Source organism: Armigeres subalbatus, chromosome 2 (genome assembly GCF_024139115.2).
Source record: "Armigeres subalbatus isolate Guangzhou_Male chromosome 2, GZ_Asu_2, whole genome shotgun sequence".
Taxonomy (NCBI): Eukaryota; Metazoa; Arthropoda; class Insecta; order Diptera; family Culicidae; genus Armigeres; species Armigeres subalbatus.
In genome coordinates this window covers 434,765,275-434,792,571 of record NC_085140.1, presented here as the reverse complement: position 1 = coordinate 434,792,571, position 27,297 = coordinate 434,765,275, and the positions used below count along the sequence as shown (strand labels likewise).

The following is a 27,297-nucleotide window of genomic DNA, read 5'->3' as shown; positions in this document are numbered from 1 at the left end:
GATTCCGTTAGAATTATTTTTACAGTGGTAGTTTTTATATCTAGTAGGGACACGACCGATATTTTCGTCCATCGTCGTAGAGGCTAAAACCAACGAAAGCAATGTCTATTTAGAACTCCACTGTAGCAGAACGTTTCTCCTGAGCGTACGATGTCGTACGGATGAGTTTGGTTTTCGAGACTATGACGGAAAGACGAAAATGCGTACCTTAACCCTATTTTGCGTTCGATAATGACGACGCAAGTTCAATATGACATTTAAGAGGTAGAAAACATTAGAACTCTTCAAGTAAGCCTTGATGTAATGAATATTTTCGACGTAAATAAACAAACGGCAACTAACATTACTAGACCAACATTTGAAAAGGGCGTAACAGCCAAAATTTATTCCTTTTGATTCTTCGTCTACATATATAGCTTTATAAGTGGACGAAGAATCAGAAGGAATAAATTTTGGCTGTTACGCCCTTTTCAAATGTTGGTCTAGATTAATTCTAGACCAACATTTGAAAAGGGCGTAACAGCCAAAATTTATTCCTTCTGATTCTTCGTCTTCGTCTTCTTCTATATATGTTGACAAACAATCAGAAGGAATAAATTTTGGCTGTTACGCCCTTTTCAAATGTTGGTCTAGAATTATCGTATTTCAAAAACTTTTTCATTCCTTTTCATTAAAACTTTCAATTTAAAAAAAGGGGTTGGTGGTCATATGGCTACCAATTCTGCCTCATACACTTTGTATCTTTTCATATATTTCTTATGTTCTAGCAATCGCTAAAACTGGAAATGGGCTGTCATACCGTTTCCATCTTCTATCCCTATACCTACTACTTGATTAGTTCTAGCAGGTAACTGTCAGAATTCAGAATGAGCAAAAAAGCTCGTTAGAGAATTAGAGAATATACACCACCCTGTCAGTAGTATCACATTGGCAACCCGTTAACCAAGACGAACCTCTACCATAAAACCACAGATTCCAATAAAATTCCGCAGGAACTCGTGGCGGGTGCAGGGGTATTCTCGTGATATAATAAAACAATACCAAAATGAAAAAAAAAATCGAAAACTTCTCGGATTTGTTGAAGAATGTTTTGAAAATCCACAAAATAATACTAATTTTATTTTGTCCCCTTAAAATATTATTTTTGGGCAACATTTTTAAATAATTGTATCGTCCTAACTTGCTTCTCTAAATTAGTATCGTTTGCTACGCAGTCAGATAGTTCGCTCCTCGACAATTGATATCACGAAACTTAGACGATTTGCTTTATGGAACAAACATGGGAAATTTGCTATTTGAAACACGGATTAATTAATTCTCGGGACTCGGGAAATTTGCTTCTTAAAACACATTGAATTTTCATCGGAAGGCGAAAAAAAATTTTTTTTTAATTCGGACAACTCGCATTAATTTACTTCCCGAAATTCAGAAAATTTTGTGGAAACGCGGTGAATTGCTTCTTGGAGATCGGGAAATTCCTCCTGGAATGTAGAAAAAATCTTTCTCTGATTATTGGCGTCTTCGAACTCTTTTAAAACTGGAGGATTCCTCATAGGGACCTGGATCTCTTTTTTTCAATCCCTTCTCCGAACGCAGAGAATTTCTTCTTGAAACTTGGAGAATTTCTCATAAGGACGTGATTTATTGTCGTACCTCGGAGTCGCGAGTTGGATGATTTGGTTTTCTGAAAACATGCATTTACTAGTTAGCAGAATCCCGAGATTTCCGGAATTCGGACTTTTTTTTCTATATGGAACTCGAGCAATGTTTTTTCCGGAACACGTAGAATTTCTCATCGGAACGTGGAGAGTTTCCTTTTCGGTGCTTGGAATCTCCTCGATTAGCACATTTCAGAATAATTTGGTTTCAGTAACTTATATAAGACTGGATTGAGTCGTACCGTATTTGACATGTGGAACGAGAATTTGCATCTCGAACTCGGAAATCGGAAATTTTGCATCGAGGAACTTGGACAATTTTTCATCGAAATGCGATGAATTTTTTAACAGTAAGCGGAGAAAAATCTTCTCCAAACTTGAAAAAATTGCTTTTCGTAATTCGGACAATTTACTTCTCGGAACTCAAACAATTTGATTCTCGAATTTCGAACAATTCCTTATCGGAGAGCGAGGAGTTCCGTCTTAAATATTTTCCCATCAGATCCTTTTTTCGGATCGGATCAGAAACTCGGACAATTTGCTTTTTCGGTACTTTGATAAATTGTTTTTGAAACCTGTATAATTGACTGTATGGAACACGGATTGTTCCATAGTGGAACGCGAAAACGTGAACGATTTGCAACATGGAACGTGGCGAAATCTTGTTCAAAAAGTGTTTATAATCCTTCTTGGATCTCAGATCCTACTGGGGAACCTCCTTATCGCAACGTAGAGAATTTCTCATCAGAGGGAAACGAGAAGCATTCCTTATCGACAGGCAGAGAATTTTTTTTCGGAAATTGGACTACTTGCTTCCCACAATTCGCACAATTTGCTTCTCGTAATTTAAACAATTCACCTCTCGGAACTCGGACAATGTATGTTTTTTTGGAAATCGGATAATTCACTTCTTGGGTTTTGTGTAATTATTCCTCGAAATGTGTATAATTCATAAAAACTTTATATCGAGAAAATCCTCCTCGGAACTCGGACAGCTTTCCTGAAAAAAACATTGAGGAAAGTTATTCGGTTGAAAGTCATTCTGTCGAACGCTACTTGGCCGAATAAGACGTTAGGCTGGAAGACATTAAGGTCACTCCTCACGGAATCCAAGTTTCAAAGTGCTCGCGTTTTTGGGAGCAGACCACTCGATACGGAGGCGGCGCACAACTGTTTTTTTTGTTGATTTAGCTTTGCTGCGTCGCAGCATGCGTGAAATAATAAAAATGACAGTTTCCGTACCCAGTGGTGTGCCCCCAAAAACGCACTTTGAAACTTGGATTACGTGAGGCCGGAAATATAATTTGGCCGACAAGAAAATATAGCTGATAAAGAAATATGGCCGAAAGGGTCATATGGCCGAACATGTCGTTTGGTTTTTGATTATTTGGCCGAATAAGACGTTTGACTGAACAGGTAGTTTGGCCGAACATGTCGTTTGGCCGGAATATTAGGTCATTTGGACGAAAATGCCGTTTAGCTGAAAAGACCAATTAATCGAAAATAGGGAATGAATTCATACGAACGCTAATTTGGAGTGGAAAATAATTGTCTAATTCCTCATGTTTTATTTTTCATTATCTTTTTCTTATTCTTCATTATCTTCTTTTTCTTCTTCTTACTGGCATTACATCCCCACACTGGGACAGAGCCGCCTCGCAGCTTAGTGTTCATTAAGCACTTCCACAGTTATTAACTGCGAGGTTTCTAAGCCAGGTTCCCATTTTTGCATTCGTATATCATGAGGCTAACACGATAATACTCTTATGCCCAGGGAAGTCGAGACAATTTCCAATCCGAAAATTGCCTAGACCGGCACCAGGAATCGAACCCAGCCACCCTCAGCATGGTCTTGCTTTGTAGCCGCGCGTCTTACCGCACGGCTAAGGAGGGCCCTTCATTATCTACACGTTTCTTTATTTCTCACTTAGCATTCAAGAGGACTATTTGCTATTCAGTCAGATAATTCGCTTCTCGTCACTCGGGCATTACTCTTTTCAAACTTGGACTATTGACATCACGGAAATCATACAATTTACTTTATGGAACTCGAACAATTTGTCTTAAGAGACATGAGTAATTTGATTTTAGAACACAGATTATTCAATTCTCGGGACTCGGACAGTGTGCTTCTTAAAGCGCGTAGGATTTTTCATCGGGACGCGAATAAAATCTTTTTTGAACTCAGATAATTCGCTTCTCGGAACACGGACAACTCCTCATCGGAATGCGGATACTTCTGTCTCAAAGTTTACAACAATTTGTTTTCAGAACACGAAGAAAATTTGCTTCTCGGATCTCGGACAATTTGCTTCTCAAAGATAAGATATATTACGAGTCTTGGAACTCGGAACAATTCGTTTCTCAGGACACGGATAATTTGCTTTTCGCAACTCGGTCAATTTGCTTCTCGGAACGCGGTGAACCACATTTAGAAAATTAAGAAAGTTTCTTTAAAAAACGGAGATTTTTTTTACCGAAATGCGGAGAAGTCGGACAATTTGCTTCCATAATACGGTTAATTTTCTTCTCATAACTCGTTTGCATCTTATGCCTTAACGAAGAGGGGAGATTTCCATCGAAGAACTTCTCATCGGAACACGGAGAAAATCATTCTCTTGGATCGGATCGGAAAATCAGACAATTTGACAATTTGTTTCAGATCATCAGATCAGACAAATTGCTTTCGGAACTTGGATAATTTGCTTTCCGTATAAGAACGCGAAGAACTTCTTTTCAAAACTCGATCGATTCGCATCACGGAACACGGCGAATTTCTCATCGGAACGTGTTGACAATCCTGCTCTAAACTTGCTTCTCAGAGCTCAAATAGTTCCTTATCAGAACGCGACGAACATCGGATTAATTACTACTCGGAACTCAGGCAGTTTTCTGAGTAGCACACATGTTCTAATTCAGTTGACATATCATATATGTGCAGTTGCTGTAACCAGATTTGATAAAACTGTGCTATCTGGGTTTCTTCCCGGAACACGTGAAACCTCTCACTCTTACGAGAGGAGATTCCTTCTAGGAACTTGGGCAATTTTTATCTTCTTGTCATGACTGGCACAATTCAGACTGATTCGGTTTCAGCATGTCATATATATTAGACCTCTTCATGTTTTCAAAAAGTATCAAAAATTCAACCGGTCAGCCCAGAATCACAATTCTTATGCAAAAAAAAAGTCTCCTGTCAAATTTTCAGCTAATTCGGATAAAATTTCGACGTGGCTCAAGTCAATTTAGTGTTTTTGGGCTATTTTCAATTTTGGAAAAAATCTATCAAGAGATATAAACGTCGAAAACTATCACAACAACGTCTATACGGAAGCTTTTGGTGTGTTTTACAAGTCTTGTGAACATTGCGATTCGTTCCGTTCACGTTTTATCCATATTAAATTGATTTTCAAGCTTTTAAGTGCATAAAAATACTGTTTCCCCCGAAAGTCGTTGTTCTACAAAATTCCTGAATTTATGACAAATGATTGCTAATTTATTATATTATTATTCCTCTTTTTCCCCTGGAAATTTAAGTAATATAATTGCCAATGTGCGATTTACCATTAAATTCTTAAAAATCAGAAGCTGAACATTTGTCATAAATTTGCACGCTGAGATTTCTTCAAACAAGTTGTTCAAACAAAGAAGCTTCGATTTCACTTGTTACTACGATGCATTCAATGTTAAAAGCATGCAGACATATGGTGAAATTAACAAAATTTGGAAGTCGTTTGTTGTAAGCATCAAATATCATATGATTTGATTTATGTTTTGTTCGAACAACTTGTTTGTAGAAATCCTAACGTGCAAATTTATGACAAATGTTAAGCTTCTGATTTTTAAGAATTAAACAGTAAATCGCACATTGGCAATTATATTACTTAAATTTCCAGGGGAAAAAGAGGAATAATAATATAATAAATTAGCAATCATTTGTCATAAATTCAGGAATTTTGTAGAACAACGACTTTTGGGGGAAACAGTATTTTTATGCACTTAAAAGCTTGAAAATCAATTTAACATGGATAAAACGTGAACGGAACGAATCGCAATGTTCACAAGACTTGTAAAACACACCAAAAGCTTCCGTATAGAGGCTGTTGCGACAGTTTTCGACGTTTATATCTCTTGTTAGATTTTCTCCAAAATTGAAAATAGCCCAAAAACACTAAATTGACTTGAGCCACGTCGAAATTTTATCCGAATTAGCTGAAAATTTGACAGGAGACTTATTTTAGCATAACAATTGTGATTCTGGGCTGACAGATTGAATTTTTGATACTTTTTGAAAACATGAAGAGGTCTAATATATATGGCTTGATTCTGTTAAAAACTTAGGTTTAGGTAACCCGTTAATGATAAATGTGCTGCATGAGGCTCGGACAATTTACATTTTGGAATGGGGAAACTCGGAACTCGGCTTTTACGATCTCAAACAATTATTTTTTGGAACGTGCAGAAAATCGTATATGAACCACAAATAATTCCTTTCGAAGCGCGAAATTTCCTATCGGAACGTGGAGAAAAATCCTTCTTGGAACTTGAACAATTGGCCCCTTGGATCTTTGGAAAATTTCTTATAGCATTGTAGAGAATTCCTTATTCAATCTCGAGAAATATCTTCATGGGACGCGAAGGATTCCTTATCAGCACGCTGAGAAAATCCTTCTAGTCAATCTGATATTTGCTTCTCGTAATTCAGACAATTTGCTTCTTCGAACACGGACTACATTAATTTCGAAATTCAAACGGACATTGGACAATACGCTCCTAGGAAATCGGGCAATTCACTTCATGAACTTGGAAAATTACTTCTCGGTCGCGCTTTTTTTTTTCTATGAACGGATAGAATTTCTTATCGGAAGAAAGAGAGAATGCTTCTCGGAACTCGGACAATTTGTTTTCTGAAACTAGGAGAACTTTGGAGTAACAAGTTAAGCTGAAAGCCGAATTCTATATGACCGAAATAACCAGTTTTAGGACGAAGACGAAAATCGTTTAGCTTAACTGGTAAAATGGACAAAAAAAGCCATTTGGCCGAAAATGCCATTCAGACGAAATGGTCATTCCACAAAAAAGGCCATTTGACTGAAAACGTCATAGGTTGAACATGGCCGAAAATGTCATTTGATTGAACTGGTCGACCGTAAATGTCGTCTCGCTCCTTATTTTTCACGTCTTGCTCTAAAAAGTTCGTATATTTTGCATCCCATAAATTCGGAAAATTTGCTTCTTGTAATTTTTACAATTTGCGAAACTCGGACTATATGAATCTCGGAACTCGAACCATGTGCGTTTCAGAACTCCAAAAAAATATATTTCGGAGCTTGAACAATATGCTTCTCGCAGAAAGCAGACAATTCACTTCTCGAAGCTTGAAGGGGAGAAGGTCGTTTGGACCATCGGCCATTTGGTCGAAGATCACTTGTCCGAAAAACACGTTAGGTTGAAGGTCATCTAGCCGAGTTCCATTTGGCTGAAGCGGTTATCAAGCCGAAACTACATTCAACCAGCTTATGGCAGGTTTCAATACAGTTTTGCATTACAACCTGGCATAATCAGTACACAATTTTTGGTTTGTGCAAATACAGTCATTGTATTGAAATGTTACAATTTAGTATTATTTTTATTTAGGAATTGTATAAAAAGCTTACATCTTTTGTATTAAAATCTGACAGAAAAATAATACCAAGAATTTATAAAAAAAATCGTCGTTTTGTCGACCATGTCATACGAGCATGATTGTCTCATTTCTCACTTCTCGCTATGAAAAGCGAAACAACTTTATATTTCACACTTCTCGCTTTTCACAGTGGGAATTGTGAAACGAGGAATGAGAAGTGGGTCGTTTAATTTCTCACTTCCTATTTTTTACTACTCACTTCTCAGCTATCATCGCTACACACTTCTTACATTCACTATTATTTGACCAAATAACATGATCGCCCTATGACCTTATCGGCCAAAGAGCTTTATGACCAAATGACCTTTTCTGCCAAACGACTATTTCGTCCAAAAAACATTTTCGGTAAATTAACCTTTTTGACCAGATGAAATTTTGGTAAAATAACATTTTCGTCTAAACCAGCGGTTCTCAACCTTTTTCTTGAGAGGTACCCCTTCGAACTTTTGCATGGTTTGAGGTACCCCCTCTCGAAAGTAGGCTTCCAATCCTCTTGAAAACATAATTCCGAGCCCTTTTGAAGGGAAGCTCCTTTAAGCTTTTGAGTCCCTTCAGAGTAAGCTTCCGCGCCTCTTTATTAGAGGCTTCTGAGCTTTTTTATAGAGAGGCTTCCGAGCCTCTTGAAGGCGGTTTTCGAGCCACATAAAAGGAAGCTTCCGTTGCATCTTGAAAAAACGCTTCTGAGCCTCTTGATAGTATGCTTCCAAGCCTATTGAAAGAAGAATGAGCTTCTTGAAGCGATGCTTCCGAGCCTTCTTGAAAGAAGGCTTCTGAACCACTTGAAAAAAGGCAACCTAACCATTTGAAAGGAGGCTTCCGAACCTCTCGAAAAGAGCCTTCCGATCCTCTTGGAAAAAGGCTTCAGAGCCTTGAAAGCCTTGAAAGCATGCTTTTGAGCCTCTTGGAAGGATCCTTCCAAGCCTCTTGGAAAGAGGCGTCGGGGCCTCTTGAAAGGAGGCTTTTGAACCTCTTGATAAGAGGCTTTCGAGTCTCTTGAAAAAGGGCTTCCGAACCTCTTGAAAGGAGCCTTTCGAGCCTCTTGAAAGGAGGCTTCCGAGCCTCTTGAGAGGAGGCTTCTGAGCCTTATAGAGATGCTTCCGAGCCTTTTGAAGGCGGTTTTCGAGCCACTTAAAAGTTGCATCTTGAAATAACGCTTCTGAGCCTCTTGATAGTATGCTTCCAAACCTATTGAAAGAAGAAATCTGAGCTTCTTGAAGCAAGGCTTCCGAGCCTCTTGAAAGAAGGCTTCTGAACCACTTGAAAGTAGACTTCCGAGCCTCTTGAAAGCAGGCTTACGAACCTCTTGAAAGAAGGCAACCTAACCATTTGAAAGAAGGCTTCCGAGCCTCTTGAAAGAAGGCTTCCGAGCATCTTGAAAGGAGGTTTTTGAGTCTCTAGAAAAGGAGGCTTTTGAGCCTCTAGAAAAGAAGGCTTTTGAGCTTCTTGAAATGAGACTTCCGAGCTTCTTGAAAGGAGGCTTCCAAGCCTCTTGAAAAAAGGCTTCCGAGCCTCTTGAAAGGATTCTTCCAAGCCTCTTGGAAAGAGGCGTCGAGGCCTCTTGAAAGGAGGTTTTTGAGCCTCTTGAAGGCTTCCGAACCTCTTGAAAGGAGGCTTCCGAACCTCTTGAAAGGAGGCTTCCGATCCTCTTGAAAGGAAGGAGGCTTCCGAACTTCTTGAAAGGAGGTTTCCGAACTTCTTGAAAGGAGTTTCCGAACTTCTTGAAAGGAGGTTTCCGAACTTCTTGAAAGGAGGCTTCCGAACCTCTTGAAAGGGGGCTTCCGAGCCTCTTGAAAGAAGGCAACCTAACCACTTGAAAGGAGGCTTCCGAACCTCTTGAAATGAGGCTTCCGAACCTCTTGAAAGAAGGCAGCTCAATCACTTGAAAGGAGGTTTCCGAGCCTCTTGAAAGAAAGTCTTCGAGCTGCTTGGAAGAAGGCATCCGAGAGGCGTAAAAGGATGCTTCTAATCTTAACCCTGGTTGTGGAAGGCAGGATTCAATTGGGATTTATTGATCGCATTACATATTATGTACAATATAATTTTTTGAAATAGAAAATACACAATCATCAAAACTTTATCAATAAATTTTGATTGAAATTGTAATACATCCGCCATTACGCATTTTTGTCCGGGGTACCCCCTAGGGCCAGCGAAGGTACCCCCAGGGGTACATGTACCCCAGGTTGAGAACCGCTGGTCTAAACGACATTTTCAGCCATATGTCCGTTTCAGTCAAATGATTTTCGGCCGTATGGCCATTTCGGTCCTCGGACGAACAATTTTCTGCCTTCTGGCTGCACGTACATATATTCAAGCAGACCCAACCAAAACCATCGTGTTCTGTTCAACCCATAACAGCCGAAGTCAAAGTGTTGAATGGAATTGAAAGTGTTGAGTTGAATTTAAAATTTCTGTCTTGGCGATATTTTTCATTGAGATTTCCAAAGAACTTTTGAGTTCCTATAACCATTTTAGATCCTTTGAAAGGATTCCGTCTGTTCCTGATGAATATTTTAAACTCTTAGAACTTATGAAAATCTATTTGAAACATTGAATTTCTATTATATTAATTATAGTTTCGAGACGAGCCAACCTTGGGCTGAAAGTCTCGCTAATAAAGACATAAAAAATATAGTTTTTCATTCCAGCATACTATTTGAAGTTGTTTGTGTGAAATAAGACAAATCATTCAGGAAAATATCAATACACTCAAGGTAGTATTCAAAAGGTTTTTAGTAATGAGATGAATATTGAAGGTGGTAATTGGTGAAGATTTTCAAGAGATTTCTAAGTCTCAAAGAATCTATTAGAAGTTCTATAAGCCACGATTCAAAATTTTGAGCTGAATTTGTTTAAAAAACATGATTTTAAATGAAAAAATTATCTGCAGTTCTGTAAACAAATCAAGAACTCCACATCCACGTTTTCTTTAGTTTTCTGCGGAAGATAACTTCATCAAGGCAGATCCACTCAAAAGAACACAAAAAAAGGATAACATTCACCACTCTCTGCCAACATAGTTCTTTAACTTTCCTTTCCTAAATTGTCCTTACGAGCCCACCGTTACCACCGTGATTTATTCCTCGATCGTTTATGTTCCATTTGTTCCTGTTCGTCCTCATCCTCGCTCGGTCATACAGCCGACGAGAGAGCATCGCAAACCGGCAGACATGCGGACGTCAACGTTGTTTCCAATGGTTGCACAACTGTGTTGGTGTCCCTTGCAGAGCCCTAGCTTTGATTCCGTTTACTGTTTGATCCTTCTTATCTGTCAGGCAGTGTCGTCGTCGCCAGAGCCTTTCCGCACGCTCCCTCTCTTCGCAAGGGTCGGGTGGTTGCATTCTGGAAAACCAGAAGGGGGTTTTCCACCGCGGCTTTACACACATTCGGTGGTATGAGTGACTCGAATCTGAGCGGGAGAATTAAGAATTATTTTCGGGAGCGAGAGAGCGAGCCCTGCCAACCAACACCGACCGGAGGCAGCATGGCGCGGTGCGATATGTGTTTGTGGACGACGACGACGTCGACATCGTCGGCGACGTGATTGTTGTGATGGCCCTCTGGAGTGTGTGATAATTGCATGAGAAGAATTTGTTAGTCTATTCTTAGCATCCGACAGACAGACAACGAGACCGCGCGCGCACACACGACACAGCTAGGAACTAGGACGAAAGGCAAAGGACACGATCACGGCGCGCGGATCCACAGGAACGGAAACAGTTACGGTGGGGTTCCATCGGCGAGCGTGGAGGCGTGAATCCTTGCGAAACACTAACAAACGGTGGCGCGCGAAGCCGGTGTGGTCGGACTGTGATCGATTTGCATAGGAAAAGTGAGAAATTGAGGTGTTCGGACGCGTAACTGCGGTGCGGTGGCATGTGCGAAGAAAGTGTGTGACGTGACTCCCCCGGTCAGGTGAATGAACAGTTTTTCAGTCGAACCGGTTTAAAATCGACGTCTGGTCCCCGGCGAGTGGGAGGAAGCAATTTGAAGGCTAATTTTCTCGTCAACACGCAAAGCTCTGGCGAGGAAAATCGCCAAATTGACCCATCCATCGCGCGAAAATTGTGCCTCTGGCGGAGGAAAATCGATTAGCGGCGTACGTGGAGAACCCATCAGTGTCCTGAGAGATTTGAGTGGGCCGATAGCTGGGCCTGGTTAAGATTTATTCGGTTTCATTCGTGGTTTTATGGTTTTTCATTAAGATTTCCATTTCGGTGGCAGGGCTAGTGTTTTTTTTTATTGGCCGCGTGACTCAGTGCGTCGGGCTGGCGTTCGTGATCAGTGAAAAGTGAAGCGAGAAATGATAAATAATTCTAATTAGGATATAAATGTGTTGTTTGGAGCGATTCCTGCCACGGCCCGAATGCTCGCGACCCTAAATAAGTTGTACGAATTCTAATTGGTGTTTTCGGCGAGGCGAACTGAACCAGCAACGTGCCCTGATATGGTTGATATCGAGCTAATGATGCCAGGTAGGGGCGGCTACTGTGGCCGAAACAAATCATTGTAGATTATAAAGTTAATGTCGCGAATAATGACGTACGAGCAGCTGTGGGGGGTCCCCACAGTGCTCCGAAATTCGATCGAAGTGGGGAAGTTTATGAGTTGTGTCGGGTTTTGACGTATTTATCCTACTTATTTGATTGACGACGACAGGCTTTTTGGGGGCAATATGAGAGGTGCGTGCGATCATATGAAAATGGCCACGAGTCTGATCATTTGCGTAATGGGGTGGATTTAATTAATTGTGACTAAATAGATGTGTATTAAAGTTTGAAGGTGGCCTGGAGAGCCGGTTCTTATCAGCAGTTTGAATTTATTGCACTCGGCTCAGCGACGTGATGGATTTTCAAGGCAAGGAATAATTGGTTTTATTTAGTGTTTATGTGCTGATGATTGCCTTGCCGACGGTGTTGTGAATATAGCGCCACGATATTCTATTCTGGATTGGTTTTAGCCTTATTGTGTTTCAACAGCTCTCAGGTCATGGGCTTTACACAGCTGTCACACAAATGAAGGTTCGAGATTAATTAAGAAGAAAGGAGTTGCCAAAACAAAAAAAGTCCCGAAATTTTTTTTTGCTTTGGCCAGCAGTGATCTGATGCTGTAGCTTCAAAGAAAATGAAGAACGAGATATGCATCCAGATTATTCAAATGTGTTTTAACATAGAGAAAAAGAACTATTTTTCAAATCAGAATGCTTCTCACTGATACACATTTACCCAAAATAGTCCTAAACTCCTGCCTTTTTCTTGAATTTTGCGTTATTTTGCGCGGATTAAATATTGGACGGCGCAGACAATGTTTGAGGCTTCTCGTTATAATACTGTATTTGTTTTGATAGGGTATAATTACAAACCACTAGTTCATGGAGAAATGTTTGATTATTTTCGAAACGGCTCCCAAAAATACCAATGATGGAACAGCAGAGATCAGTGAATGACGCATATGTGTAGAACCTCAATATTTTCCCACTTCTAAATAAATCTTCAAAATAAAACGAGTGATTTATATTCAACGAAAATCTCATTTGTTTTTCATGCCGGTTGTGTTTTGGGAACAAGGCAAATATTTATTAAAAATGGAGTATGCAAGTAGAACAAAAATATACTTTTGTTTGGGTCGTTATTTTTTTTTCGAAAGACTTTTTCATAGCTATTTATGTTAAATAGTTGGTTTTATTCTTCAGCTGCTGAAAATTAGAACCTTGCTGTCAGTAGACTCGATGGATTCATGCCCTGAATTTTTGATATTATTCAACTGAAAAAACTGATACTGATTTTTCATACATCAACAGTTATTATTATTTACAATATTGCAATTTTCAATCATATTCACTACATCCTTCCCTTTCGCTACCCTTTCATTTCGTAAATTATAGTTTAGTGGGTAGTTGTAATACATGATTCTGCATGATCTTACCTAGGTAATGAAAGTGCAAAATGACTCATGATTCAATGCCTGAATAACGCCTTCGGTCCATCTTAAATACAAGGAAATACAGTGTCTTAACCGAATGCCTGTTTGGAATAAAAGAATAAAAAAAAAGAAAAAAAAAACTTAAATTTTCCACAAATTTGATTGTTGCCTCCCCAAATATTCAAAATAATGAAGCAGCTTGTACCCGGGTAGGCCCGAAGAAACTCATTCAGATATTTTGAAAATTGAGGGTAGCTTCTTCTTGGATAAATGATTTTTGATGCGTTTTCCACAGTATAATAATTTTTGCTACATAACTGAATATTCTAACTCTCACTCTAGAGATTAACGCAATATGATACTGACATTCCTAACCGTATAACGATATAAATACTCAGCCACCTTTGAGGCTCACACTTTAAAATGCGATTTGAATCTTTGATTTTCAATACTGTGGACCATATCCTACCATAATTAGAATCATTGATGCAAAATTTCCGAAAAGTGTGCTTAGGAACAATTAATAGCGGGGATGCGACTCTGATATACAAATGTAAAAATGGTAATTCAAAGAGTAGACATTTTCAGTGCCGTTCAATTTGGAATAACGCGACGATCGTCAATTGATTAAATTTGTTATTGACATTTCACTGAACGCGCACACTTACCAAAAGTAGAGCAATGGGACAGATTGCTAACATGTAAAGATTTTTTGTGGGAATTATCACATTGATTTGAATAAGCTCAAATAAATCCAAAAATGCCGAGAAAAGTAGCTCAAATTAGTATGTAAAACACTTCTCTAAATTTTTTGATTGGCTGTCCTCTTATTCGGTTCTATTTGATGCCCTGATGCTCTGCACAGCGGTTTTCAGCATCACATTTTGTATTCAATTCTACATGAACTGAATGAGTATCATAGTTCTTCATCGTAAATTGTGCCGTCTAACTTTAAATCACTGTTTATGGATGTTTCTGCATACATTTTTCCATATAAACTTCCAACGAGTTTAGCACTGCCCAAACGATGATCGATTTAGCTGAAATTTTGTCCAGAGCGCTCAGGGCATCTAATAAAAACGAATAAGAAGGCGACCCATAAAAAAAATCGAAAAAGTGTTTTTTGATCCACCTTAAGGTCACTCCTGACGGAATCCAAGTTCCAAAGTGCTCGCGTTTTCGGGGGCACACCACTCGATACGGAAGCAACACACAACTGTCATTTTTATTTTTTCACGCAGCAAAACTAAATCAACAAAAATGACAGTTGTGCGCTGCCTCCGTATGTATCGAGTGGTGTGCCCCCGAAAACGCGAGCACTTTGAAACTTAGATTCCGTCAGGAGTGACCTCAATGCCGAGATATGTGATTCCCCATTTATTAAACTGTACGTAAGGAAATGAGGATCTGGATAAGTTGAAATAAACCATTTGTTAAATAAGAAAATTATTTTGAGCTTTTTAGTGGAATGTCTTCACTTGTCATAAGACGAGTTTATACAATCCCATTGAATTCCACCAGTTAATTGTATCTTGACAGATACGTATTTCGAGTGGTGGGCATTTGAAAAACATTTTGCTTCCGTTATCCGGAATATCAGGATATTCGGAAGAACTTTTTTTTAAATTTCGGACAATCGTGTTCTTCTTGCGTTCGACAACAAAACATTAGATACATTTTTATGTTGAAAACTGAATAATGCAAAAAGTACACCAAACATGCAAGCATTACTTCACAGAGCCTCTGGTTGCTCTCATGCTAATTCCCAACAGTCCAACAGTGTTGATAATATCAACAACATTCGATAAGGCAGGGAAGGAACACACGATGTACGCATTGGTCAGCGGGATTTCCATAACAAACGTCATTTTCCGGCATTAAATTCTATCTTATCTACTTTTGTGCGTGCTTTCTGTGATTATGACTTACTACAGCCTAACAAAAGTAATTCAATCGTTGTTATATCGATACTTTGTGTATTTCAGTCCACTTTTTATTCTTAACAGATATCAGATAACAGATAACATTTGTGCAATTTGTACTTTCTCATTAGTTTGAGATTGATCAATATAGGGTAAATGTCCGATTTTGGACCCCTAGAGGAAGTGATCATCAATATTTGCTTATGTCTGTTGAATGACACTTTTGGTAAAAGCGGAAAATCGTCAAAATAACAAAAATTAAATTAAACTATTGAAGTAAAATGCAATCCTTAGCATGCTAATTATTAGAAGGCTTTTTCTTCGGCTTATGCATGATATGAAATGATATAAATTATTATGCAATTCAACTTCAATCACCATTCCTATCACTTTTGCCACTGTTTGAATCTACTTGCTAATTAGAAGCAAAATTTGTGGATGCACTACTAGTACCAGGGACCTATTCAGCGCTACTCGCATCGTAATAAATTATCACAATAAAATCCTTCTATTATTGTATTACTAATAGGGTAATTAATCTAATATAGGATGAACTAAGCACGCCATAACACTATTCAATCGTATGATATTTAGCGATTTATATCGAATTTTACGTCTGCAATTTGTTGTTTTGAGTTATGATATGTCAATGGATCGATCAACGTAGCAGGTTGCGGCATTAAATCGTCAGTTTTTGCGTGCAAGTGCACTACCGCAACCAAGGATGTTAACGATCATTCAGTAATTTGCGTTCGATCTTTTAGTAGTTTGTCAATAACACATTCCAGGAGCTGAATTTCAAAATATGTTGTATGGCGGACTTCTAGTGCAAAGGTTTTTTCTACAACTCTGCCTAATGCTTCGTTGTTTGAATTTCACTAGTAACGTAGTTATAGCTATAGTTTTAGTAACTTAGACTAAATGATAACAAAATTCCAATCATTTAGTTTAAGTTACTGCAACTAGCGCTCATACTCCGTTATTAGTTGAATTCTAATAACGAACCATTAGGCAAGGTTGTAGAAAAATCTTCGCACTAGAAGTCCACCATACAACATATTTTGAAATTCAGCTCCTGGAATGTGTTATTGACAAACTACTAAAATATCGAACGCAAAATACTGAATGATCGTTAACATCCTTGACCGCAACTATTGGTACACCCACAACCATCTGGCCGTTTACCCTATTATATACTACTACAATTGTATACGATTGTATAACATTTCGCCGAAAACTATTTCGTGGAATTCATTTTCGCAGTTGAACATTTCGCAGAATAACATTTGCGATTTGTAACTTTTAGCCGTACGACATTTGGCGGTTTGTACCTTTTCGCCGAATGACTTTTGGCGGAATGTACCATTTCGCGGAATGTACCATTTCGCGGAATATTAATAATAATAGCCTTTGTTCATTCAGCATTCCGACATTATTACCTGCGAGGTCTCTAAGCCAAGTTACCATTTTGTTTTGCATTCGTTTAACACGAGATTAACGAGACTATCCTTCAGCATAGGCTTGCTTTGCAGTCACGTATCTTCCCGCACGGCTAAGGAACGTCTCCCAGAATATTTAGAAGAATATTTAGAATTTCAAAATTTCAATTGCCCCTTATACTGCCCATGATCGCATATTTGTAACATTTGCATTTTGGTTGATTTTGTAAATCGTTTGTCAATCCTTCCCACAAACTCAATCATTTTCAGCTTACCACAGATAAGCAAGATAGTAAAGCCTATTTACCTGTTGTGGGATTTGATGCAGTAAATTAAGATTGTAATGGTCCTGCTGTTCCACTTGTTGGGTTGATCTTCTTGGCACCACGAGGACGAAGGATGGTGTGATAATCACTAGTCACATTTAAAGATCGGGTTAACACTTGGTCCGAAGACCAAAACTGAACCGATTTATTCTGGCTGGACGGACCTTATTTATAGGGCGATCCAGGCCTCAAGAATGCTTAGTTTACAAACTGTTAATATAGAACCTAATAGAAGGTTCCTGGAGTGACTTTTGCCAAGACCAGCATATGCTCGTCATTGTTCGCAACGATCGATTCGTAATTCGAGCCGAATCGAGCCGAGCTTTACATCGTTGCAATCGATTTGCGAACGTAAGCGATGCGATGGAAACGATCGCACGTTTTTCGCGGTTCTAGAATTGGCTCGTCTTTTGCATTACAAGATTCCTTAACGATTCACAGGCTTTTTACAAAATGAACAAAAATGCGAGTGTTACAAATATGCGATCATGGGCAGTATACCGGGCAGATACATCCATTTAAAGAAGACGTTACCCCTCCTTTCGCATTATACCGGGCAGACGCGTTCATCTAAAAAAGGCATTATCAACTCCTTTCGCCTTATACCGGGCAGATGCATCCGTTTAAAGAAGACGTTACCCATCCCTTCGCCTTATACCGGACAGACGCATTCTTTTAGAGAAGGCCTTATCAACTCCTTTCGCCTTATACCGAGCAGATGTATCCTGTCTTCGCCTTATACCGGGCAGATGCATTCTTTAAAAAAGGCATTATCAACTCCTTTCGCCTTATACCGGGCAGACGCGTTCATTTAAAGAAGGCATTACCAACTCCTTTCGCCTTATACCGGGTAGATGCATCCATTTAAAGAAGACATTATCAACTCCTTTCGCCTTATACCGGGCAGACGCATTCTTTTAAAGAAGGCATTACCAACTCCTTTCGCAGATGCATCCATTTAAAGAAGGCGTTACCCCTCCCTTCGCCTTATATCTATTTACTACTTTTAAAGAAGGCATTATCAACTCCTTTCGCCTTTTACCGGGCAGAAGTATCCATTTAAAGAAGGCGTTACCCTTCCCTTCGCCTTATACCAGGAAGACGTGTTCTTCGAAAGAAAACATTAGCATTTCCTTTCGCCTTATAACGGGCGGTAGATACGGTCGAGTCGAACCCGTACCCGATGGGTTCGGGTTTGAAAAATTACTACAATATCGGGTTCGGGTCGGGTACGGGTTTGAGAAATAAAATACTGCAAATTATTTTATTCAGTTTTGTCAATGGTGAGGCTAGCTTGTTGTTTGGGCTTACATTTTTTTTTATTTTAAGAGAACCAGAAAATATCTAGTTTGAATTTTTCTGGGAAAAATTGTGTGCGGGCTAAAATAATTAACTTATGTCGGGTTCGAATCGAAATTCTCGGGAAAAAAACTTGCCCGGATTTCATGTAATTAAGCAGAAATCGGTAATTATTTGAATGATAATTATTCAAACTGAATTCCGCCAAATGGCATTCTGTGGAATGACTTTCGGTGAAAAGATACATTCCGCGAAATGTCTTTCGAAAAAAAGGTGCATTCCGCGAAATGTGTTTCGGTGAAAAAATTCCGCCAAGTGGTTTTCGGCGAAATAGTATACAACCATTGTATACTCTACTACTAACCGTTTGATTTTATTGCTAAATTAAGCCACTAGTAATTATTGATAGCAGATTGACCTGGGATTCAAAAATGGGAGAAAAATTCTCGTTCTATTTGCCCAGTTTGCTAGATCTGAACTTTACGTCGAGACATCTGTCGATGATCCTTCTACATTCTGATACTTAATGACAATTTCGACTCAGAATAGGACTTTTTCAACGACATACATATCCCTTGTACACTTGCGTGAAAGGTCCCTACTACGTTGTTATGATATATGACAGGTTGACCACCAAATTTGTGAAGATGATCCTGGAGGTTCCACTTCCTTTTATCTATGGTTCGCGAATCCCTGACTCGCAACTTAATAATAATACATTTTCACCGTGTCAAATATATTCTCATACACTTTTTTATCTAGTCTTAGTCACTACTAAGTTATTCGCAAATGTGGCAAGCTACTGTTTATGTTTATCAAGAATGGTGTCAAAATTAACACATTCTATTAACAAAATTGAAGCAGTACAGATTGTTCTTGGGTCAAGGTTAAAGTTCTCTTACAATGAAATTGCTGAATGGTCTCCCAATTCACCAGATGTAAGCTTCTTGGATAATTGTGTGTAAATTGTATAGTCATACTTGCTGTCGTGAAAAAAAATGGGCATAAAGTGTCTACTTTTACCAAATTCAAAGCCGTAGTCCTACGTGCGTGCTGCTAACGATGGGTTTGAAAAATGTTCAAAGATGTTCAAAAAGGTTAAAAACAGTATGTGCGAAAGCGCAACAAATGCTTTGATTTATCCGTATTTTATTACCTTTTAATAAAAACAACTACCATTAAAATCCGACTAGCTGTTGTGAAATAATCGAAATACAAATGGAAGGGGGGAGGCTCCCATAAAAAAACTCGAATTTTACATAATGCGAGAACTAATCAAGCAAATAGAACCAAATTTGGCATGTGGAAATTTAAAAAGGCAAGAAATGTTTAGAGACCCTTCCCCTTCTGGTTTAGCAAAGTGCGTTAAGAAAAAGCTAGTATAGCTAATAAAATGATCATTCCAATTTAAGGAATTCACTGACACCCACAAGAAATTAATTAACAAACAAGTACAAACAAGTTACGCCTTATGAATCTTCGACTGATTATTCCACCAATAATGCTTCATATACGCAGTTGCCTAGCCGTGCACCCAAGATTTCTTGTGGCAAATTTCCATAAGGCGTTTGATTAAAATTCGACGGCGACGGTGAACAATAGACTCCACAAAAAAAAAATGCTGACGTTTGAGCGGGTCATAAAATGAACTTTTTTTTTCGAGTGAAGAAAAGTCCCGTTGAACCCCTGCACAGGTCTATCAGAACAAAAATGCAAATTTATATTAAAGATTGCTCAGTTTTCCCATCGAAGTAGGCTGGACACGAATCACAACTGAGTGTCTCGTCCATAGGAATCAAAGTAGTCGTGACAAATCAGTCACATGATGAGATCGACAGATGGTGTGCCCAGGGGACTCCCGCTTATTAGATAATATCAGATATTCAATTCTTAAATCAAACGTCAAAATAAAGCTTTGTTAGCTATCGAAAAATAGGTTGAGCAACTGCAAAGCAAGTTCAAATACTTATTTAAAAACTGCTTGAAAATACTGTTTGAAATTGTTTTCACCAACTAGTTTTCCAGAAATGAACATGGTAAAATATGTGAGCGAAAACTGAGGTCAGGTCAACCCTACACATTGCCACTTCATCTCGGGCTTATTGTGCAGTAAAGTCATTGACGAAAATAGGAAGTGGGCTAGCGGGGCTTAGCTCTCAACAGAAAAAAATAGCCCTCCCTAGGATTGGAAAACTTTATTGGCAGTTATATCAATTTTCAACACACAGGATTTTGAATTACTGAAAAAGTTTGAGGACAAAAAAATTATCTCCCACATTAATTCTGTCATAACGAAAAAAAAAACTAATAGACTGGATGTGTGCTTCCTTTGCCGTGCGGTAAGAAGCGCGGCTACAAAGCAAGACCATGCTGAGGGTGGCTGGGTTCGATTCCCGGTGCCGGACTAGGCAATTTTCGAATTGAAAATTTTCTTGACTTCCCTGGGCATAAAAGTATCATCGTGTTAGCCTCATGATATACCAATGCAGAAATGGTAACTTGGCTTAGAAACCTCGCAGTTAATAACTGTGGAAGTGCCTAATGAACACTAAGCTGCGAGGCGGTAATGTCCCAGTGGGGGATGATGTAGTGCCAATGAAGAAGAAGAAGATGTGTGCTGGGGCAACGGCGTTTGTTGCCATTTTGCCGAGCGGCGGCGGCGGCTTTTCCGAAATTTCTCGGGCAATTCTTCAAAATTTCCACGATCTACTCTTCAGATTTTCTTAGGAAAACTTTTCGAAATTATCTCACTATATTTCGAAATTTCCTCGGGAAATTCTATGGTATTTCTTAAATAAATCTTTTTTTGAATTTTTGAGAGCAACTCCTCGTTACTTCTAAGGGAAGTTCTCTCAAATTTTCTTATGAAATTCTTCGAAATTTCTTAAAAATTTTGCGGAATTCCGAGAAATTCTTTAACGTCTATTTGGAAAAAATCTCGCAATCAACTGGAAAAAATCTTCGGAAATTCCATAGAAACTTTTCTGAATTTTCTCGAGAAACTCTACTTAATTTCCTTTGAAAGTTGTTCCGAGCTCCTCTGGAAATTCTACGAAGTTTGTAGTAGTTGGAATTTGTTTTAGTAAGGAATTATTCCACTTGTTGGTAACTTTGAACGTTTTGAATTGTTCTTCTATGAATGTTTCACTTTGACCTTTGAATCGTGTTTGCAACAAAAGCGTACTTCTTATAACGTAAATGCACTACAAGCATCTGTGACGGTAGAATCATTTTTAAATCTCATTCGTCGGGTCTTCATGCGCAAGCAAACTCTGCTTTAATTCTTGCAACTATTTTCAGATAATTTTGAAGATTTCCATGAAAGCCACATGAAACCTAAATCTGAATAGAGAAGAACTTCTTCCCAAACAATGGCTATCAAAATATCAGAACATAGAGTCAAGTGCTTTAACCTGTCAGAAGCTCAACGGAAATGTAACAAAGATGGATGTTGATGTCGTTCAACAAATGTATTTCCACGTTTTGTTGAATCGATTAAAAGTTGCATCAAAAGTCAATTATAAAGGAGAGAAGCTTTGTAGCAACTCACAATACTGCATTAAGTAAGATTTTTGCTGCTGCTGGAGTTTGATTCCATGTTTAAAGTGCATTTAAAACTTCTATTGTTTATATAGTAACTAGTCGACCCGGCAGACGTTGTCCTGCATAGTAGGCGAAAATGTGCGTTTTCAACTGCCCATGCAAAGATTCCCATACAAAATCATGTTTTAGTTTTTCACGATTTACTCAACCTAATTCGTGAATTTCGCATGAGGAAATATCATATAAACCCGTCGGAAACTATAACGAATGTTTCTGCTGAAGAAATGAAAAACATCCATCCAGCCGTTTTCGAGTTATGCGGATACGAACACAGACCATTTCATTTTTATATACATATAAGATTTATATAGATTCTTCTCCATTTTTTCTGATTTTTTTCCTTGCTTCTCAGGAATTTTAAGCTGCTTCCAAATTCAAAATCTCGAACGTAAACAGAAACCCAAGAGTTTTGATGTTCCTTGATGAATTCGTTGATTAGATTTCCACAGAAGATCCATGAATTTCTTTAAAAAATTATTATCATGTTACTCAAATTTCAATTGAAATTCTTTTTGGAGGAATTTATTTAAAAAATCTGCCAAGAAAGGTTAGTGACGTCAGTTGTCTAGATGCATGTTCTGTGACTTAAAGCCCCGGTAAGGGGCTAACTTTTTATAATGCGGAAAATTCTCCACTGGTTAACATATATGTCCTTTCCGCTTTTTTAATGCCAGATGTGAAATGTTCAGTCTGAAACATTTTGATTCATATTACGAACATTTAAGATCATTTTTCATTTCAGACTGCAGATGAAATTAAAATGTATTAATAGATTAACCAGTTCCATAACTCATAACAATATTTTATTGATTGTACCTAACCATCATTATAATTTTATTCATCCACGCGTAGAAAAAACTGTATCGAATTCCAATTTTGAAATTCTTATTCTTATTCTTCATTATTAGACAATTATATTATCCTTGATCTCTTCTGCTGCGAATCGCAAGTCAGTCCCTTCTGTATATGGATTCCATATACCGATGAGACAGACTTGCGAATCACGGCAGTGTACGCCTGCCAAGAAAAGACCTCACTCAAATTGCATTGCTTTTCGAAAAATGCTTTGGTTTTTTTTTCAGTTTGTTTATTTATATGGCTCAGTTGCTCTTTAAAAACTCTACGGAGCCAAGGGCAAATAATTATAATATAAAATACAATTAATAATACGATCTTCGGACACACTTCTTTTTCGGGTGTGTTACAGAAGCGGAACTTGATCCGGAGCCCGAACCGGAAAGTTGAGCCCGTCGCTGAGTCGCCGGTGGATGATACATTGCTTCCTTTATTGCAATAGCCACATCCTCCAGTGTCATGTCATCTTTTTTCCGACGAACCTTTTTCTCCGAATGTAGGTTATCATGAACTACTGACTGCTTCTGGTTTCCTGTTTTCGGATTTTTTCAGGAACTGCGATGAAGTCCTCATCCTATGGTTCCGATGATATCCGCTCTCCTTCGTTTCCAGATACAACGCTAGCATATGTAGTACACTGCGCTTGCTTTTCGGACTTCTTCCGCGCTTGAGGACAGGAGTCTCTCCGATGAGCAACTGCTTGACACAGAAAGCAAGTACCCTTAAGTCCGTCGTAAAAAAAATCTTCCCTTGATTCCCGCCACATCTATCGACGGAGGAATACTTTTTCCTACCTCCATTTGTACACCTCGAACAAAAGATATTTTAGTTACTAGATAAAGATTGTCGCTTCGGTTCCCTTTGTTCTCCTGTCCGGAACATGTTGGGTACCAAGCTGTCAAATCGTATGGATTTTCCTTCTTTGACATTTAGCTCCCCTATCCTGGCCAGCAAAAGATGTTCCGGACAGCGACGACAGCGACAATCTTTATCTAGTAACTAAAATATCTTTTCCTCGAACTCCAGTGAAGAGATGTTCTAATCCCAATTCCGCGGGAAATTTTTCTCGTATAACTTGATCAACTTTTCCAAACTGTCCGAGCACACGCAATAAACTTTCTTCGCTTACCTCCGGTAGCAGATCAAACACACGGACGTAACGCACATTGGAGCCAGCGATTTTCATTCGCACTTCAACCGACGTCCCACATGTGTAAACAAACTTCTCCGGCACTGTGTTTCTCTTAATCGATTCTTCCATTACATCGCGGGTGACAAATTTAATGTACATTGAACGGTCATATGCCGTTTTTTAAGCTGTGTCCATCATCAATAAATCAATAAAGCTGCTTTAAAAAAGTGGCAATTTCAGCCCAAGATGGTCCAAGACTGCCTACTGGAAAACCATTTCGTTGATCTACTGCTTTCTCTGCGATAGAAAAGCACCACCGGCGATCTAAAATAATGCGAACGACCGATAAACAACGAGAAACAAAAGCGCGTGATTGCTTGCTACTGATGGCAACGGAATCAACACGGCTGCACAGAGCACGACTATTCCGTCTGTACCTGACGACGACAGCGACTCAACTCAAAAATGCTTTGGTTATAGAGCTTTGCGTCAATATATTGATCTTGATTCTACGTTCTTCTTAAAAATGGTAAATTTAATGTTTTTTCAAAGCGATTTTTGTAATTTTCTTAAATCGAAATCTTCAATCGACAGTCTCACAAAGCAGGAGTCCACTCGATTCATTTACAATTACAAAAAATCACATGACAAATAAAGTTCCGGGAAATGGACTGTCTAGTTTACACTAATCTCCATCTATTATTTCTGAAGGACATTCAAAAGTTATACTTATTCAATGTCTTCAATGATACAATCTTCCAAAAGGTCCAGATCTAGTTCCAAATAGTTCTTTTATATTTTCTGCTGAATAAAACATCCAACAAGAACAGTCTATCCATGAAACTCGTCAAATTTTCAAATCCAAGAGTATAGAAGTTCCTCGAATTTCTACAAAAAAGTTGCCACATATTTCGCAAATTTGAATATCTGCTAGGAGTGATTTACTTGAAAATTCAGCCAATATATTTTCTGGGCTTCGTGGATGCGTAGTTAGATGCGGCAATCATCTAGACGCATGTGCAGTAGAGTACGAGTTCGTATAATTTTCTACTCATTGAGATCTTGTGGAATACTCCCGCTTAGACCTTATTTTTCTTCTTTTGCAAGGGAGCTATTTCGAATAATGTTTGGGAATCGCATCAGATGAACACTTTCGAGGTGTTCGATCTCCTCTGTGATAAATACACTTCATGAATATAGAAACATTTGAACAGTTGGAAAATCTTAGTTTTAACACGATTTCGTATTTATGTTCGTGGGCTTCAATTAGCCACCTAACAAAAATCACATGGTTATTAAAATGTTGTAAACATTTAGGATGAATGCCAAATTAAAGAAATGTTAATTGTGTAAGAACAGAATTCGGCTATGATATATGTTTATTGGAAACTTCGTATTTTCATTGATGTTATTGAGAAATGGTCTGGAAAATCAGGGAGAATTATTCTCATATTTAAATCGACAACCCTGGAGAAATCTTTTCAGAAATCCAAATTTGTCGAAGAATAGCCAATAGTCGATCAAGCAGAATGGGCCAATTAATCACTAGTCCTCATATTAAAAACAATGTGAATGATAAATTAAATGCATTTTGGTCTATCCAGGGTATAATATTAAACGATATCTGACTGAACTGTGGAATGCTAAGAATGCATATGTCCTTCCCTAACTGGTTTGTAAGCCCTTTACAGCTGGTGAGTACATTTCCTAGGCATCTGCTTCCTCATCCAGCCCCCAAAACGGCGCTCTCGCCGTTCATTTCCCACTATTCCGAACCGATATAGATCCCAGATCACACACAGACACAAACCGTTAATCGATTCCATTCCATTCCCATTCTCGGTCCCATTGATCCCGTTGATTGGTAGGATTGTCACACCCGAAATTGGACCCCGGTCCTCAGGTGTGCTGCCGCGCCCGTTTGGCTGACTGTCTGCTGCGCTTCTACCACGGCAACGGTGTTGTTATTCGACATCTTGTTTGACATCTGATTGAGTTATCTCTCGTCTGCTGAAACCTGGTGGCAGGCACCCGGCTTGCGGATTAAGAGCAAGAAAAAAAATCCGGAACCCCGAGTCCGGAACGAACTCGAATCGGTAGTGCAGATATAGGAATTGGCTTCCTCGTTGCTTGATGCCTATATACGACTCGATCTCGCGCGCCGCAATGAGACTAAACAAACAGAATTTCCGAGGAGATTAAGAGATCTCAATCCAGTCGTCGGTCGGTGGTGGAAAAGGTGCCTGGCTGGTGTGCTGGGTGGATGAAATTTCAAACCTCTTCAAGAGGTCGCTGTACCCTTTTTGCATTGCTTTTCTTTCTCAGATTTTCTCGTCGTTCACCGTCAGGCATCCTGGAACCGTCGTCGTTGTCGTTGCGCGCGTATTTGCTTTGCTTTCTCGGGTCCCTTCCTTTCGGGTGGTGATAAACGTCGTATTAGTTACAGTTTGGTGCATTTTTTCTGGTTTTAAACTTAATACATCTCGGTTTCATTTGCCTTCGCCCTTTGGGCACCCCTTTTGTTTGACTTCGGACAATTAGAATAAAATTAGTTTATTCAATCATGGGCACACGATTTGAATGGATTTGCTTACTGCCGGTACCCGAAGTGTAAGGAAATTTAAACGCAAATTGATCGGCTTAGGTTTCAGCAATGACGACGAGAGGCACGGGTTGTTTGTTGTCACTCGATGTTTGTACACAACCACTTGAGCCGGAGATTGTGATTGAAAGCGATACGCAGATTTCAGCAGTGGATTAATCGATTGACTCCGAGCCAACAAGTGGCTCGGGTTACGTCACTCTAACTGGAGAATGGAAACAATTTGGTGGGGGACACTCCGGTCTAGGCGGTTCATCCTCATGCTCGTAGAGTGCCAACAGAGACAGTGATTGTTCTGGGCTAATGGAATGCGTCGTAATCGCGGGCGTCATCTTATTAATTTGTGTGCCATAAAATAATTTCAAGATGCCTAACGATGTGTGTTTGGAGTGATGTTTCGATCTGGTCGAGGTCTGTCAAGTGGTGTTTACACAACCAGCTGTAATTGAGTTGAGTTGTTCGTAAAATCGTCTCCGAGACCGTGCGACGTTTCGATATCAGTTAAAGAGACGATGATGCAGCACTTGGTGACTTAACGGGGGAAACGAATTGAATGGTTTGGTTTTAGGGACAGACATTTGTAAATGGAAAATTGTGTCGAAGAAAAGCTGAGCCGGCGTGGTATCTCACTAAGCAATGGAATTCATTATGACAAATAATCATTATAGCTGAAATTTCTCTGACTATCATTTGTCTCACTGATGTTGATATGGAACTAATTGGTAGCCTATGTTGTGTATCATTTTTAAACTCTGTGGCTTCGCCTTCAATTTCAAAGTTTTTAAATGAATATGAAATAATATAGGCAAGGAAATCTATTGGGAAATGAGTCACGGATTCCAGAAACTTTAAT

General features: G+C 39.0%; 1 protein-coding gene across 3 annotated transcripts in view; it reads left to right on the top strand.

Moving 5' to 3' along the window:
* The window catches only part of LOC134213593 (transcription factor hamlet), a 329,303-nt gene that overhangs the window by 192,062 nt on the left and 109,944 nt on the right, over positions 1 to 27,297 (top strand). Inside the window, exon 1 of one of the 3 annotated variants that reach the window (XM_062692796.1) lies at positions 10,938 to 11,819. The exons of the other annotated variants lie outside the window; for them this stretch is intronic. Coding sequence (XP_062548780.1) covers positions 11,792 to 11,819 — 28 coding nt within the window. The 5' untranslated portion in view covers positions 10,938 to 11,791. Of the gene's footprint in view, positions 1 to 10,937; positions 11,820 to 27,297 lie in introns of those variants that run through there. 3 annotated transcript variants of the gene reach the window in all.